Consider the following 14,510-nt stretch of genomic DNA (forward strand, 5'->3'; position numbering starts at 1 on the left):
TACCTTGGGCGGAACAAATTAAAAATGTCGGCGTTTTAAATTTTTAAAATATATTTTATTTGCGTTGTATGTGTGTTTCATATACAATTAGATTTAATGTACTCATACGCATACAGAGTAAATGAGTGTGTGTCTGCATAAATCTGTAGGTACCTTAGGTATTACATATCAGAGACAATCTATAGCTTAGACGATATACACATACTTTAGCTTAATTACATTTACGTATCATAGACGATATTCTGTTTTCGTATGGATGAAGAACTAACCTAATTGTTTGGTAGATGACATGATAATGTGTGTGTCCACTGAATTATGTCTTCGCGCGGTATGTACTTATTTATATAGCGTCGTTTAAATGGGCGTGAGATTACAGTTGATACTAGTGATAGTTGTGAGTAGGACCTTGAATCTGCTGTGCGATACGTTTTGGAAAAGTACAGAAATCATTATCCATTCATTATGTACAGAGACGGGTTGTGTATGCAATCGATTATGAATCCTTGGGGTCTATATATCTAGCATACGTACATACATACAAAGAAGGCAATTTGTATTTCATTTCGGTTGCTTTTGTTGCGTTTGTTTCACACAATTACAGAGTCTATACTACTATTTGGATACGTCGTATGTGTATTGCAAGTGGTTCACCTAGTTGTAGGTTGCGTTCTAACAAATAATAAGTAGCTAGTTCGAAATAAAGCTCGATTTGTTCAAATTTCAGATTCCCATTACGTTTGAGATTCTGTTCAAAAGTAAAATATAAAAAAAAGTGGTCATTTCAAAAGGTATTTTAGCATTGAGCTATTCTCAGTTTTGTATGCGGCAGCTTGCAATAATCCTAGTGTACAAATAATTACTTAATAAATGAGATTTTTATGTCTACAAGAGTCTGCACAGGGTCTATGCTAAGCTTACATATAACACTTAAAACAGAGTGATGTGGTAAAACTAGCTTGTGTTTCCAGCTTTCCTCAAACTAATCATTTTTGTTTCATTTTTCGTCAACAAAGGCCACATGAAATATTGAAATTTGAAATTTTCACTAAGTTTTCTTGGAGCTTCTACAAGCGCTACACACGATATTTAAACCTATAAGGGGGGCGACTGTTACATGACCAAACACGAGGAAATCGATAATATTCTTTAGACTTTTTACATTCAGCTGGGTGCTTACACCGCCTCGTCAGTGGCAGTGGTCGTCTTGGAGGCTTATCTTTAACGGAACAATAGCTCATCATCGGGATCGAACTGGAACAGCTCCGCCTTCTCCCAGTCCTATACGTCGCTCTGTCTAGCATTCGTATTGATGATGAAGGCGCCGTTGATGTGGCCATTACCGTGCGACTTGCCATTGGGTGTGTACAGATTCGTCATGCCGTTCTTGCCGTTGGCAATCATTATGGCCGGATGCGGGGTGACGCCATTTAGCTGCGCTACCAGCGGATTCTTGGTAGACTCTGCCGGCGGCGTGGTCAACGGCGGCGTCACCGGCGACGGTTTGATCAACTCCAGCTTGTCGTCCGTGGAACCTTTTAGCGCCGACTTGATTAGCGCTCCATTACTGATATTGCTGATGCCCCTGCGATGTGGCATAGCATATCGCAGCCTATCCCAGAACCACGGATCGCCCCACTTCAGGTAGGTGTTCATCTTTATGTAAGCCTTCAACTCATCATCCAGCTTCTCCACATCTCCGATGTCCGCGTAGATGATCACAATAACGCGCGCGCGTCCTTCGTCCAGTGCCGATCTATGTGCCGCCTTGAATTCAAGGCGCGACCACTCCGATTTGATGAAGTTCGGGCTGAGCACAATAATAGTCCGTCTTGAGTCCGCCACGGAGAGCATAATGTTCTCGGGAATGTAGCCGCCCACCTTCCAGTCGCGATCGTGTACACAGAGCTTGAACTTCTGAGGTCCTTGCTCCAGTTGCGGCACCAAGTAGTCCTCAATGAAACTCTGGTCCTTGTGCGAGTACGAGATGAAGGCATCGAACTTCTTGTCCTTGTCCAGGTCCTCCTCCAAGATAGGCCAAGGCCAACAACAACCTATTTTATTGAACCACCAAACCTTAATTTCCAACTCGTATTTGTAGCACAGGGCCGCAATGAGGCCGGCTATAAGACCACTCAATGCAATTACCAAAGCCAGGGCTATGAGCACGCCCTTTTCCGCCGGACAAATATCGTTGGTCGACAATTCCACCATTCGAGTGGGCACTTCGGCGTCCACGCACATCATTTCATTGCGATCCCCAATCCTTTCGAAGTTGTCTTGGGTGAAAAGGAGTAACGGCTTGGCGTTACAATCACACATCCATGGATTTCCGGACAGCTGTACAGAGCGCCATTTCATGGTACGATTAAGGAAACCCAGCACGGTGTCGTTCAGCTTCTGCAGGTGGTTCCAACTTACATCCAAATGGTTCAGATTGGTAGGCAGTTGATCCACGTCGATGTTGGTTAGATTGTTGCCAGCCAGATGGAGACTAGTGACACTTTTATAGCCAGGTGTATTGGCCGAAGGAAGTCGGAGCAGTGTGTTGTTCTCCAAATGCAGCTCCATTAATAGCATGTTTTGAGGCAGATTGGGCAAGCGGGGAACATGAGTCAGATTGCCACTATGGCAGTTGATGACGAGTGCAGTGTCATAGGTTCGCACATGGCAGTCGCAGCCGCGCGGACATTTTCTATCCCTGGGATCATCGGAGAAGTCCAGCGGACAGAGGAGCGTCTGGGGTTTCACCTTTTGCACTGGAGTACCCTCCAAGGCATTTGGCTGATTGCAAACCAATCGGTCTGTGCCTAACTTGAACTGCTCGGCATACGGCGGCTTATGGACGCCCCTAACCAGCTCGATAAACCAAAGGATTGTACAGTCGCAGACCAGGGGATTATCGTTAAGATCCACATGCACCAGATTACCAATGGTGCTGTTGTCAAAGTGAGCATGTTTGGGCAATGCGATCCTTCGTATCTTATTGTGCGTCATGTTGACATGCAAACTGTTCTGCGATAGAAATACCAGATCCTCGTAGCTCAGCGAACTAATGTTGTTGTAACTCAAGTCCAGCTCCTGCAATTTGAGCATCGTGTTCTTCCAGTCGTTGTAGACGAAAATGATTGAGTTGTTGCGCAGATTAAGGGTCAAAAGGTCGAACATGTACCAAAACGGGGAGTTGAGCTGGGCCTGGATTGTTAGGTCCAGCAATGGCTGCTGCAGATCGATGTCGTTGTGATCTAAATGCAGATGTCGCAGTCCCCTGGTGTTGCTAAAAGCCATGGTATTGATGGTGCGAAGTCGATTCCTGCTCATAACGAGGCTCACTAGGTTGCTCAAGCTGCTGAATATGTCGCTGTAATTAGAAAACAAGGAAGGTTACATATTTTACAATGATAGTACAGTACGTTTATAGGCGTTTGCCTGAAACTCAAGAGTAAACTATAGAATGTATTTACCCGCTAATATCGGTGAGCAGGTTATCCTCCAGACGAAGATCCGTCAGATTGGTGGTATGACGAAAGAGTGAGTCCGGCAGATGTGTCAGCCTGTTGTTGCTCAAGTCCAGGCTCAGCAGGTTCACCTGATATTTTAGCAAAGTGGCGGGCAGAGTGCTCAGCAGGTTGTCCCCCAGCGAGATGTTTGTGATCTGTGTGGAATGCTCGAAGAGATCACCCGGCAACGTTTGCAGATCAGCTCTCAGCCGTAGGATCTTCAGTTCCGGCTGATTGGCAAACAGTCGCGATGGCAGTGTGGCAAGGGGAACGCGATTGTTCATCAGGCGCACCTCGTTCAGGTGTCTATTGTGCTCGAATAGGCCCTGCGGCAGGGAACGGAAGAGATTGGCGCTCAGATTGATATCCGTGACATTCGTGAGATGGGCGAACACATCGTGCGGCAACTGCTCGATGCCATTATCGTGAATATCTATGCCCAGCACCGAGGTGGCACCTTCAAAGTCGTGTTTTGTGAGATTGTGCAGTTGATTGCTCCACAAATTCAGCTGCTTCAGCTTGGGCATCTTGCCGAAAATGCCACGCGGCATTTGTCGCAACTTGTTGCTACCAAACTCAATGGACTCGAGATTCTCCAGATCGTCAAACAAATGCGTTGGCATTTCCTCGATATTTGCCCTCAGTTCCAGATGACTCAGATTCCGCATATCTGACAGTAAGTTGGCGGGAATGTGTGTCACACGACGGGTGGTGAACCGGAATCGCTTCAGGCCATGCAAACGGTCCAAATGCTGCCGTGTTATGTTCATGCCCAGGTTGTCGCTCTCAAAGATCAGCGTCGTGGGCGAGACTATGCCCAGATAGTCCAGGATGCTGGCAATCGGCGTGTGACCGGGCAGCATACACCGTCGCATCTGAACCCTGTCGACCTCACCGATCCGCATTTTCTTCGGCAACTGCTGGTAGTCCGTGGTATCCGTCAGATTGCACATGATCTGTACGTAGTCATTGGGCTGGATGGTTAGTCTAAACGTGGGATTCTCCGCGTTTGCCGGGCAAATGATTTCGTATTCCGACATACTGGGTGCACACTGACAGATGCCATCGATGCTAATCTCAGTGCAGGCATCCCGACCGAAGGATGCCTCAGTTGCTGGCCACTGGATGAGTTGTAGGATCACCAGCAGCAGTGCCAGCTCGGTAGCCGTCTTAAGTCGACTCATGATGGACAATTATGGATGCACTGCAAATAGAGAAATTAAAATGAATGATTAGAAATGTGTGGCAGTCAATTCATAGAAATTATCATTCCATTGATATTTAGTATGATTAATTATAGGCTAATTATTCTACGAAACTGTTTATAGCTTTTATAACGTACTCAAGGTGCTTTTCCCTTTGGTGCACACTCCGTAATTAATAGGAAGAAAACTTTAGCGCATTTGTCATTCCCATAATGACAGTCAGAACAGCAAATGCTCGAAATGTAATGAAAAGGCAGCGACTGGAAGGCGGTATTAACATTTACGTAATTATACGAGTATGAAAGAGAAATAAAACTGGATACAAACATTGTGCCATTGCCAAAGTGGAGTAAATTTGGCAAATGTGCTCATTGCACGTCGGTGCGTAAAGTCCTTTGAATGCGGCTTAATCACGGGACGGTTAATTAAGCGCGAGTCAGAATTTTTGACAGCCCGTTCAAAATATTTCATTAGCATCACGCATACGCCGTGTGTGTGCAGTGGAGCAGAGGCCGAAAAATGAAATTCATTTAAATGCCAACGTTTTGTGGGGCTGAAAATCACAGGATGACTCCTGGGCACACACAAAGCACCGGACGACGACGACACCTAGTGGCAACACAACTCGTGTATAAATATGGCACGAGAACACATCCTTTTCGCCTCTCGGAGTTCGCTTCCTCTGCCATGTTGCATTTCATGGTTGGCTCACCTCGAAACCACGCCCAACTACTGTTCCCCCATCTTCCGTCCTCCGTCCTCCGTTCTCCGTCCCCCGACTGCAATCGCCATACCCTGTAATCCCGGCTGCTGCCCTCTACCTCTGTGTGTGGTGTAATTACGGTCAGGGAGTGTATAAAATTTTGTAAAACGCTCTCTTCATTTCTTCGTCCGTCGACTGGCGACCAACATCCTTTCGTCCTGTTGCTCCATGTGGATAGTGGAGCACTTTACGGTCTTTGTGCATTTAATGAATTTGTCATGCGCTCGAGTGCTGCATAATACGAGATTTTTGCCAAAGCTCGGCGAGAACTTGAGCCAGCAGCTCAGCCAACAGCTGCTTCCTTGACGTCCTCTCAATCTGATGGTGACAATTTAATTGTGCCCATTACGTACAATTTGAAAGGAATTCAATTAAAAGTTTTTTGGCTTTCTAGCTGTCGCTCCTAAAATCGGCAACTTTAGGCCATATTCCATTCACTGTCAACTGTCCCATTAGCCAAAGAAAGCGGAGAAAAAAAAGTCTCGTATTTTTCCATCACCACCCCCCCAGAAGCTTTTGAATGAAATTTTGATAAGGCAATTTAATTATGCGCGCTGTAATTTGATTTTCAAATTGGTGACTTTTCCTCATTAATTAGAACATTTTCCAAGGGTTGGCCGCTGGCTGTGCAGATTATATTGATTTTTGACTTCCCACTCCACAATCTGAGTTGTGCTTCGTTAGCTCGCAAAATTTGATCAATTTCTGAGCAACTGAAAAATCTGCAACTGTTGGTCATTTCAAACAGCTGCTGTTTTCTGATGAGAGAACAGATTGGTAGATGGATAGACAGGTTATTTGCTTTGAAAATCGAAATATGGCTAAATGCTGATGCTAATAGTTATTGCAAATTGAAGGCATTGTGTCGGCCAAGTGTTTGTTGGCCATCAGATGGCAGATATCGAGCATATTGCCCTTAAGCTATTAGATGGCAATATGGACACGCTTTGTTTGGGCCACAGGAGTTTTGGAACTCGACACCTTGTTTTTGCAACGGCAAAGAATTCCTCGTCCTGGCCAACTTCAAATTGGCATTAAACTTTAAGCACTTTTCACCCATTGAGTGGATCTAAACTACCTTGGCCCACAGTGTTTTGCCTTTTAAATTTCTTCCTTGGCCAAGTCAGCCAGTCTGTTTGCCGTACGAACTGGCTATTGTGTTGCTTTTCTTGGGAAAATTTTAAACATTTATATTCACTTAGGAAAATTACTTTTCGCTTTTATGCCACGCTGGCCGTGTAAATATCCAGAAACGACCTGAAACCTGGAACCTGGAACCGGGCACCACCTACAATCCGAATTGATATCCCGAGCGCGTTTTGTTTATGCAATCTAATCTGGGGCGGATTGTGCCCCGGTTTGTTGACATCTTGCCCGGAGCGGAACCACCTTCTCCTGCTCCTTCTACTCCATGTGGAGCAACAACATTTACATTGGGCCATCAGGCTAGAAGTGTGGCCTTTGCTTGCTGAACTTTTTGGGGCCGTGCCAATTAATTGAATCCTGCTCTGGCACCCAATTTAATCCCGCCAGGCAATTAAAAATAATTGCTCATTTCACACAAACTCACACATATACACACACATGCTGGGAAATTATGAACACACATACCTGCGCAAGCGTTACGCTCGATTTAAAATTTTGTCTTGTTTAATTAGACGCTCGGTGTCGTTAATAAAGGTTAACGAAGTTTTGCCAGAGCGCAGATTTTTCACACATTTTCACACACACAGCGCACACATCTCACAGGATGAAGGATACTGAGGGAAAAGCTCAATACCAGCACGTAGTAACCCACACACACATGCAGACAGAGACCCCATGAAGATTCACAGACATTCCAGTTGAGTGCGCATTTTTGCACTCACATGCTCACTTCCGGTATGTAACGGTACTAAATTCATTAGGCACACTAAATTACAACCGCAGGCATGGCACAATGAGGTTGTGTGGGTAGAATTTGAGTTTAGGTGCTCCTTTGGAGAAGGAAGCTCATCGCTTCCACCTTGGATTTTTATTGCTCACCCAAGGAGTACACAATGTAAGCCTTCCCGAGAGGAAACCCCACTTCGGTATGTGTGTTGGTGTGTGTGTGGGTATCCAAGACCGATGTTTAATAGTCGTACCGCCCGCAGGTTGCTCTTGGAAAATTGGCTTTCGGATGCCTCCCTGCACATGAACCACCCAGCCAGACATTTAATGGTTAAGTTTTCTTAATGCTCGACTGTCGGGATTACGGCAAATGCCAAAGTGTTTAAATGGCGTTGACATATTGTTCGCCCTTTAAATTAATTTTTGTAATATCAAGAGGAAATACGAGTGAAACACACACACACTGACACACACACACACATTGAGCCCGTTCATCAATCAACATGACTAATTACTACAATTTCTGCCAAGCGGCAGTAGCAGCAGCCACTCCAAAGCTCCTAAGGAGCAGTGAGGGAAGGAAAAACAAAACATATAAAAAAAAAGAAAAGCAGAACAAGTTGTTTAACAATTTCTTATTAAAAACTTACAAATGCTTCAGAAAAGTTCGTACACGCATGTGAAGTACACTCGAGGAGGTGGAGAGGGGGAGAAAGGGAGAAAGGGAGGAGGTCCTTCGACCATTTTCCATTTTCCATTTCCTAACGCCTAGCCCCTAGCTGCTAGGAAACCGAAAGTCTGGCCAAGTGCGGTTTTTGTATCCCACTGCACTGGCAATGTTTCATTTTCCCCCATTTTCAATACGAATGTGTGTGTAGATACACATACACATATGTGTGTGTGTGTGTGTGCGGCTGCTCGGTTGTTTGCCAAAGGATTTCAATTCCCCCAAAAACTTTTGCAAGTCTTTTGGCCCCATGTTTCTGGTTTTACAGGCATCGCCTCCAACACTTTGGTGAACAGGCGGCAGCCGAGACATGTTTATATAGCCAACCAGATGGGCCAATGTATTGCCAAACGGGAGCTTTAAGTAAACATCTGTGTACTCCACATCTTAAGATGTTTTTCTGGGAAGGATTGGGGGGAGGGGGGGCGGCATGTGAAGAGTCTCTAAGCGGGTCTTAATATCGCAAAATTGGAAACTGTTCAATATGTGATTGTGTGATTGGCAATGTTGCACTGCTTTTCTTTCCAATACAATCGAATGAACGATTGCAGTTCAGTAAGTGCATAACAGAAGAATATTATTCAGAAAACAAAAACGAGTATAAGTGTGCAAAAGCTTTATAGCCACAAAAGAAGTATCTCCAAACTAAATGCATACATATCTGCTATTCGAATTTATTTAAAGCATGGAGTGCACAAATGTATTCGAACACATTCAAGTGTCTCAACAAATGTTGCAATATAATTTACAGTGTTAAATGTCAAGTCTGGCATTGTGCGAAACCTTTCATAAATATCTAGTTGCAATTAATACATATTGCTGTGTGCCTTCTAGTGAAAGCCAGTGATAAATGTTGAACATCTTCTTGGAATTGCTCCCAAGCTGCTGCTGCTGCTGCTCCTGAGCTAATTATGCACAAACATAGCAAAGGTTGGCAAGGTTCGCAAGGTTAAGACATCCTTCGAATGAATACATTAAGTCCGCTTTCATTATTTATGGCTTACACTTACCTACTCTCTTCTGCAGAATTTCAGCCGAAGCGCATCAAAATTCCAGAGGCAAAAGAAGTGGGGCCACGAGTGAAACGAAAGTGCTGCTGGTGCCGCAGTGAAGCAGTGAATTGAAAATATCTTGAAGCTGCTTATGCTGTAACGCCTTTGCGTTAAGTGCAAACCGCCAAAGGGCGGGATGAGTGTAAGAAATGCTGGCATTTAAATTTAAAATTTCTATTAGTAAATGCATCAGCAGCAGAGCTCAACTTTTGCGAGAAGGCGAGGCGCAAGTGAAGTGAACAAAAAACCCAACTTCAAAGTCAGCGACAATGCCAAATCCATAAGATACTCGCTCACTCATTACTCTTGCCAGCTGCACAGCTCACTGAAAGTTCAAGTTACGGCAGACAGCTAAGCAGATGAAAGAAAAGGGGTTAAGACCTGATTTGCGCATTCCAACCCGAGACCCGACACTCCCCCATATATCCCAACCCAGCAAAGGGCCACTGCCTCTTCAGATCTCGTTGAAAGCCAGCTCATTGTCTGGGAAATAGAAAGGCAGTAAGGCGCTGCTGCTGCTGCTGCAGTTTTTTTCTCTGTTTTTTTTTTTTTTTGTCATTTTCTTGGCAAAGTGAGGAGAAGTCGCCAAGTGAAAGGCTTTGTAATGTCATTTGTCTGTTAATCATGTTGTCGTCCCAAGTTTTGCGCAAAGTTTTAAGCATAATGCGCTCGTGCCCGAGACAAATGCAAAAACTTGTTGAGCCCATGGTAATGGCAGTGGAGCAGTGGACGTGGGGCAAGGCGGTGCAGGAGGAGCACCACTTGGGGCAACAGAAGGACCAGCAAGCATGCGTGACGCATTCAAGTTTAATAGGCCCCATTCTTGTTGGCCAGGTCGATGACGATAAGACCGTGATGATGGTGATGATGTCGATGATGTTGATGACCTTGATGATGATAATGATGTTCTTGCTGCACAGCCAGTTGTTTGCCGTGGCAGAAAACGCAGAAGCGCCAGTGGTCGATTGTTTGCTCTGTGGCTCTGTGCTTCGCATCTAGCCCAAAGTCACTCAAATGGATACTTTGCGGCTGGCTGCTCCGCTCCTGCACTCCTCCACTCCTCCACTGCTCCTCCGCCCGCACATCACTCCACTGGCTCCTTGGCTCACTTAGCGCACATCCTGTCAGCCCAGGTTGATGTGGCCGGCCATGTTTAGATTCGGTGGATGGGCAAACATTTAACGTAAATTGATTTCCACTCGCCAGGCGATGACGCACTGCAAACAAGCTCAAGAGCGAGCACGCAAAAACCATATATACCTTAGTTTTTCTACTACCAAATATTAATCTTAAGCTTTAGGTTTTTGAAGAGCTGACAACTGGGTGAAATAAATTATTATATAAAATTTCAAATCCCAGGATCACAGCGTTTCTTGCTGTGTGGGAAGACAATAGCTGGAACAACTCAGCGTCTCTGCCCCGCTTCATTATGCCGGCACCATCAATCTCCCGGGCCAAGTCTACTCTTCCACTTGCAACTTGTCATTTCCTTAAGCTACGGAGTTGCTCAACTAGAGCGCTCTCCTCGGGCGGCTAAGTAAATTTATCTGCAACTTCCACACACGCACAGTCCATCACATAAATAAACAACTCGACGTCGGGTGGAATGGGTTCTGTTCCTCATTGCTTTACTGTACCGTCTGCTGGCTGTTAGCTGCTAGCTGCTGGCTGCCGGCGGAACAGAAATAGAAATAAAATAATAGACACCCAGTCCGCATTCAATTTGGCTTCACCTCCTTGAGCCGCTGGCATCGTAAATGAAAATGTCGTCCATTCCACGCTTGGCCAGCGTTCATTTAAACAGCGTTTTATGGGCACATGCGATGGTTACGTATGGGGATCTAAGTGGCAGGCCCTCATATTGTAAATAATACAGCATAATGCTGGCCAGCCTGAACCTATTTAAACCCAGCTATCCAGCCCAGCTAACCAACCCATCCAACCCACCGACAATCCGCCCAATGTGGCCAAGTCCGATTGCCAGGGGACGCACGTGTACACTTCAATTACCAATGAGGTTGGAGGCGCATCTCGTTTCTTTGGGGAGCCAGGCCAGGACAGGTTTCATATCCGACCAACTACTTAATTTTTCGCTGCATTCAAACTTTGCCGGTCGGTCTTTCGGTCCCTGAGCATTTTTATGCTTTCTTGATTTCTATTTATTCGCCCTGTCGTCTCCATTTATTTGCTGTTGTTCCTGTTCCTGTCCACGGCTGCTGGTCCTCATAATTTTCGCTTTGTTTTATTGTATGCAGCTTAATTCGCCGGTCCCCGAACAAAACCAAAACTCCCCACTGCCAACTCTCCTTTGGAAATGTGAGTCACGTTTAAAGTTCTGTGGCCCTAAATGGCATGCTTGCCATGATTATGGCCGCCGAATGTACCCACTTATAGGCCGATGCCGTATATAGCGCTAATTGTGCACATTTTGCGCTTGTTATAAATAATCGCACAAGACCCTGCTGTTTGTTGGCCATTTAAGCTCCGGTTATTGCTTCGTTTGGTCGCGTTGTTTGTTCGCTTTTAGTTCAATAGGGGCCGTCATTTTCTTTTTTAGACAGCGCAGTTTGTGGACCTAAACTTGTAGCTGCGATAATTAAGACACTTTGGCAAGTTTCGTTGGTGCCAATTGCTCTTAGCTTCTTTCTAGGAAAGAATCATTGAGATTTTTAAATAAATACGCATGTAAACACGTGAAGCAGGATTTAATTTATTACATAACTCAATATTTTTTAAGAGAACCCGTTTATTGTTCTGCACTTGCCCTAAAAGAAAAAAGCTGCAGTCGAATCCAAAACATATTTCCGCGTGACGCATCCGAATTTGGGACACAAATGAAAAAAAGAGAGTAAAATCATGCCATGCGAATAGAGTTATCTGTGACGGACTTAATCCCAATGCAATATTTATTTGTAAGAGCACTGTTTTGTGTGTATATTTGCACTGATTGCTTTATGCAACGACTGCACATAGACAGGCGGACAGACGGACAGGCAAACCGTCACCACATCCGATGAATGTCCGACTTGGTTTTGCAGTGGCCAGAAAAAAAGTATTGATTGCCCTTCATTGTCGGCCAAAAACCATACGATTTTGGCACTTTTTGTCCCCATTCTGATTTGGGTTATTTATTGTTACTATATATATATATATATATGGTTAGATTGGAGTTTTTTCGTTGGACTTTTGGCCTCTGGCGCTAGGCATTAAATATGTATAAACAATGATAGATTTTGGCCTCGCTTTGATTAACATTTAAAATGGACATTTATGTTGATATATTTATGTATCGTATGCTTCACACGCGTTTATAGAGACATTAACATTTATCAACAAAAATTACTGAGAGTGCGGATGCTGCTTAACATAAATTTACCAATAGCCGCGAAAATGCAGGATGTGCCCGCAGGACAATGCCGGCCGCAAAGGCTATAAATAAAGATTAAAATCTCTGAAATGGTCACAAAAGTGCCTGGCACTTCATTTCAATTTATGTACATAAGTATTCATATATATGCTGATGCACCACTCATTCACACACACTCACATATTCGGTGTGTGTGTGTGTGTGGCGTTGTGGGTATAAATCAAAAATCTCTGCCTACTTTTTGGGTGTCACAAGGCTATTTTCCAGGACTCTGTCAGTATTCAGTGCTCCCTGTTTGCATTGTTGCCGCACAATAAATGCAATTTCATGTTTCAATTGCAGAGTTAAAAAAAAGGGAGATTTAAGTCACCAGTTATAGCAACTACAACAAAAACAACAATCAGAAGAAGAAGAACCACAACAACAACAGGAACAACAACAGTTGTTGGCGAAATGGAAATCAAAATGGCGACGACCGAAGTGAAATCATTACGTATACGCAGCGTTGTATTAAAATTCACAGCGTGCCTTGTGATTTTTATGCACGCGCGTTCACTTGGCTCCTTCGCCCCGCATTTTTATGGCCATTAAATCAAAGTACAAATAAAAGAAAGTAAATAAAAATTTCGTTACAGCCTTAATAGATGGCGAGGGGGGTGCCGGGTTTCCTGGCCTTTTGGTTTCAAATGAAAATGAAAAGCTGAAATCTTGTCATAAAAATGCGCGAATTCGTAAAGTGCACTTTATGCGCAACGTTTGTGACCAACACTCGTACTTAATGAACGTTCCATGAGGACTCAGTGGAAAGTGCATGAAAATACTGAGTGAGTAAAAAGTGCTGATGGCTGCACAGATAGTGGAACAGTGAGTGTTTGCAAAAACAGGTGCTATGTGGTGTATTACCTCACACTTTGCTGTACTAAAACTTTTAAGAATAAGCTGAAATTATGTGCTATGATTTGAAAGCAATTAATTACGAGCAGTTCCGTCTGGTAATAACCCCTTAATTATATTTTAATATTTCAAAACAGCAGCTGCCATAAGCACACAAATATTGTGCATAATTGTTGGCGTCATTCCCGTGAATACCGAACCAAAAAATAATTTGATGGTAATTCACATGAAATTTGTACATTTACATATTTTCGCAATGGGCTGCGCCACACATACAAAATATTTCAGTTGCAGGACCAACATCACCAGGAGCAGCCCCATCCGCTTGGCTGCATTAATTGGTTTTTCGTTAAAATATATATTTTCTGGCTAAGAAGGGCGGATGAAGATGGAATTTTTGGGGCGGGGCGGGCATGCGAGGTGTTGAAACTATGCATTTCATATGCAAATGCAAATTTAATGAGCTTTAACTCGATGCCATCCATGTGCGGGTGTTAATTTTGTGTCTGAGCGTGTGTGTGTGTATGTGTGCGATTATGCTGGCAAAAATATTTTGTTAATTTTTAATTTTAATTGCAGTCGCTTGTTTGAAACTTTATTTTATTTATTTATTTGGGCTGGCGTTGAATTTTGCATAATTATGTACTGGCCGGACTGTCAACATGGCAAAATGGCAACATTTTCGAAATGGAAATAAACATTTTATTATTTATTTGTCAAATACATAGCCGTCGAGTTTGTTTCGCTCGGATTGCAGCTGCATATTTGACGCTTGTGTGTTTTCTGTAGATTTTTTTCCATTTCTTTTTTTTTCTGTTTGTTGCGTATTTTTGATATTGGTGGGCGTGTGACAGCGCATCAATTAAACTAATTGTGCATTTAAATTGGCAAATTATTGCTCGATCCTTAATCATAATTTATTTATGCAATCAATTTGCATAAAGTCAAATAAGCCGTGCACATTGTGTTTGTCCTTTCGCCACGTGGTCGCTGCCGCCGCATTCGTTGGGTCAAAACGATGGACGGACTGCCAACTGGCAAACTGGCAATGCAATTTAAATTTTGTATAGCCGCTTTGCTTATTCTTCAGCTGGGCCAAATACGCCATTGGCCTTCGTTTGTTTTGGCCCACG

The 14,510-nt window shown here is 44.0% G+C and overlaps 1 protein-coding gene across 1 annotated transcript in view; it reads right to left on the reverse strand.

The window, feature by feature from the left end:
• Positions 1 to 40: 40 nt before the first annotated feature.
• LOC6538352 (protein toll) overlaps positions 41 to 14,510 on the reverse strand; it is a 44,139-nt gene continuing 29,669 nt past the window's right edge. The window contains exons 3-4 of the mRNA XM_002098841.3: positions 3,462 to 4,701; positions 41 to 3,358 (exon numbers count right to left, since the gene is read on the reverse strand). Of these exons, the coding sequence (XP_002098877.3) occupies positions 1,279 to 3,358; positions 3,462 to 4,681 (3,300 nt within the window). The 5' untranslated portion in view covers positions 4,682 to 4,701 and the 3' untranslated portion in view covers positions 41 to 1,278. The remainder of the gene's footprint in view (positions 3,359 to 3,461; positions 4,702 to 14,510) is intronic.

Source organism: Drosophila yakuba, chromosome 3R (assembly GCF_016746365.2).
Source record: "Drosophila yakuba strain Tai18E2 chromosome 3R, Prin_Dyak_Tai18E2_2.1, whole genome shotgun sequence".
In the NCBI taxonomy this organism is placed as follows: domain Eukaryota; kingdom Metazoa; phylum Arthropoda; class Insecta; order Diptera; family Drosophilidae; genus Drosophila; species Drosophila yakuba.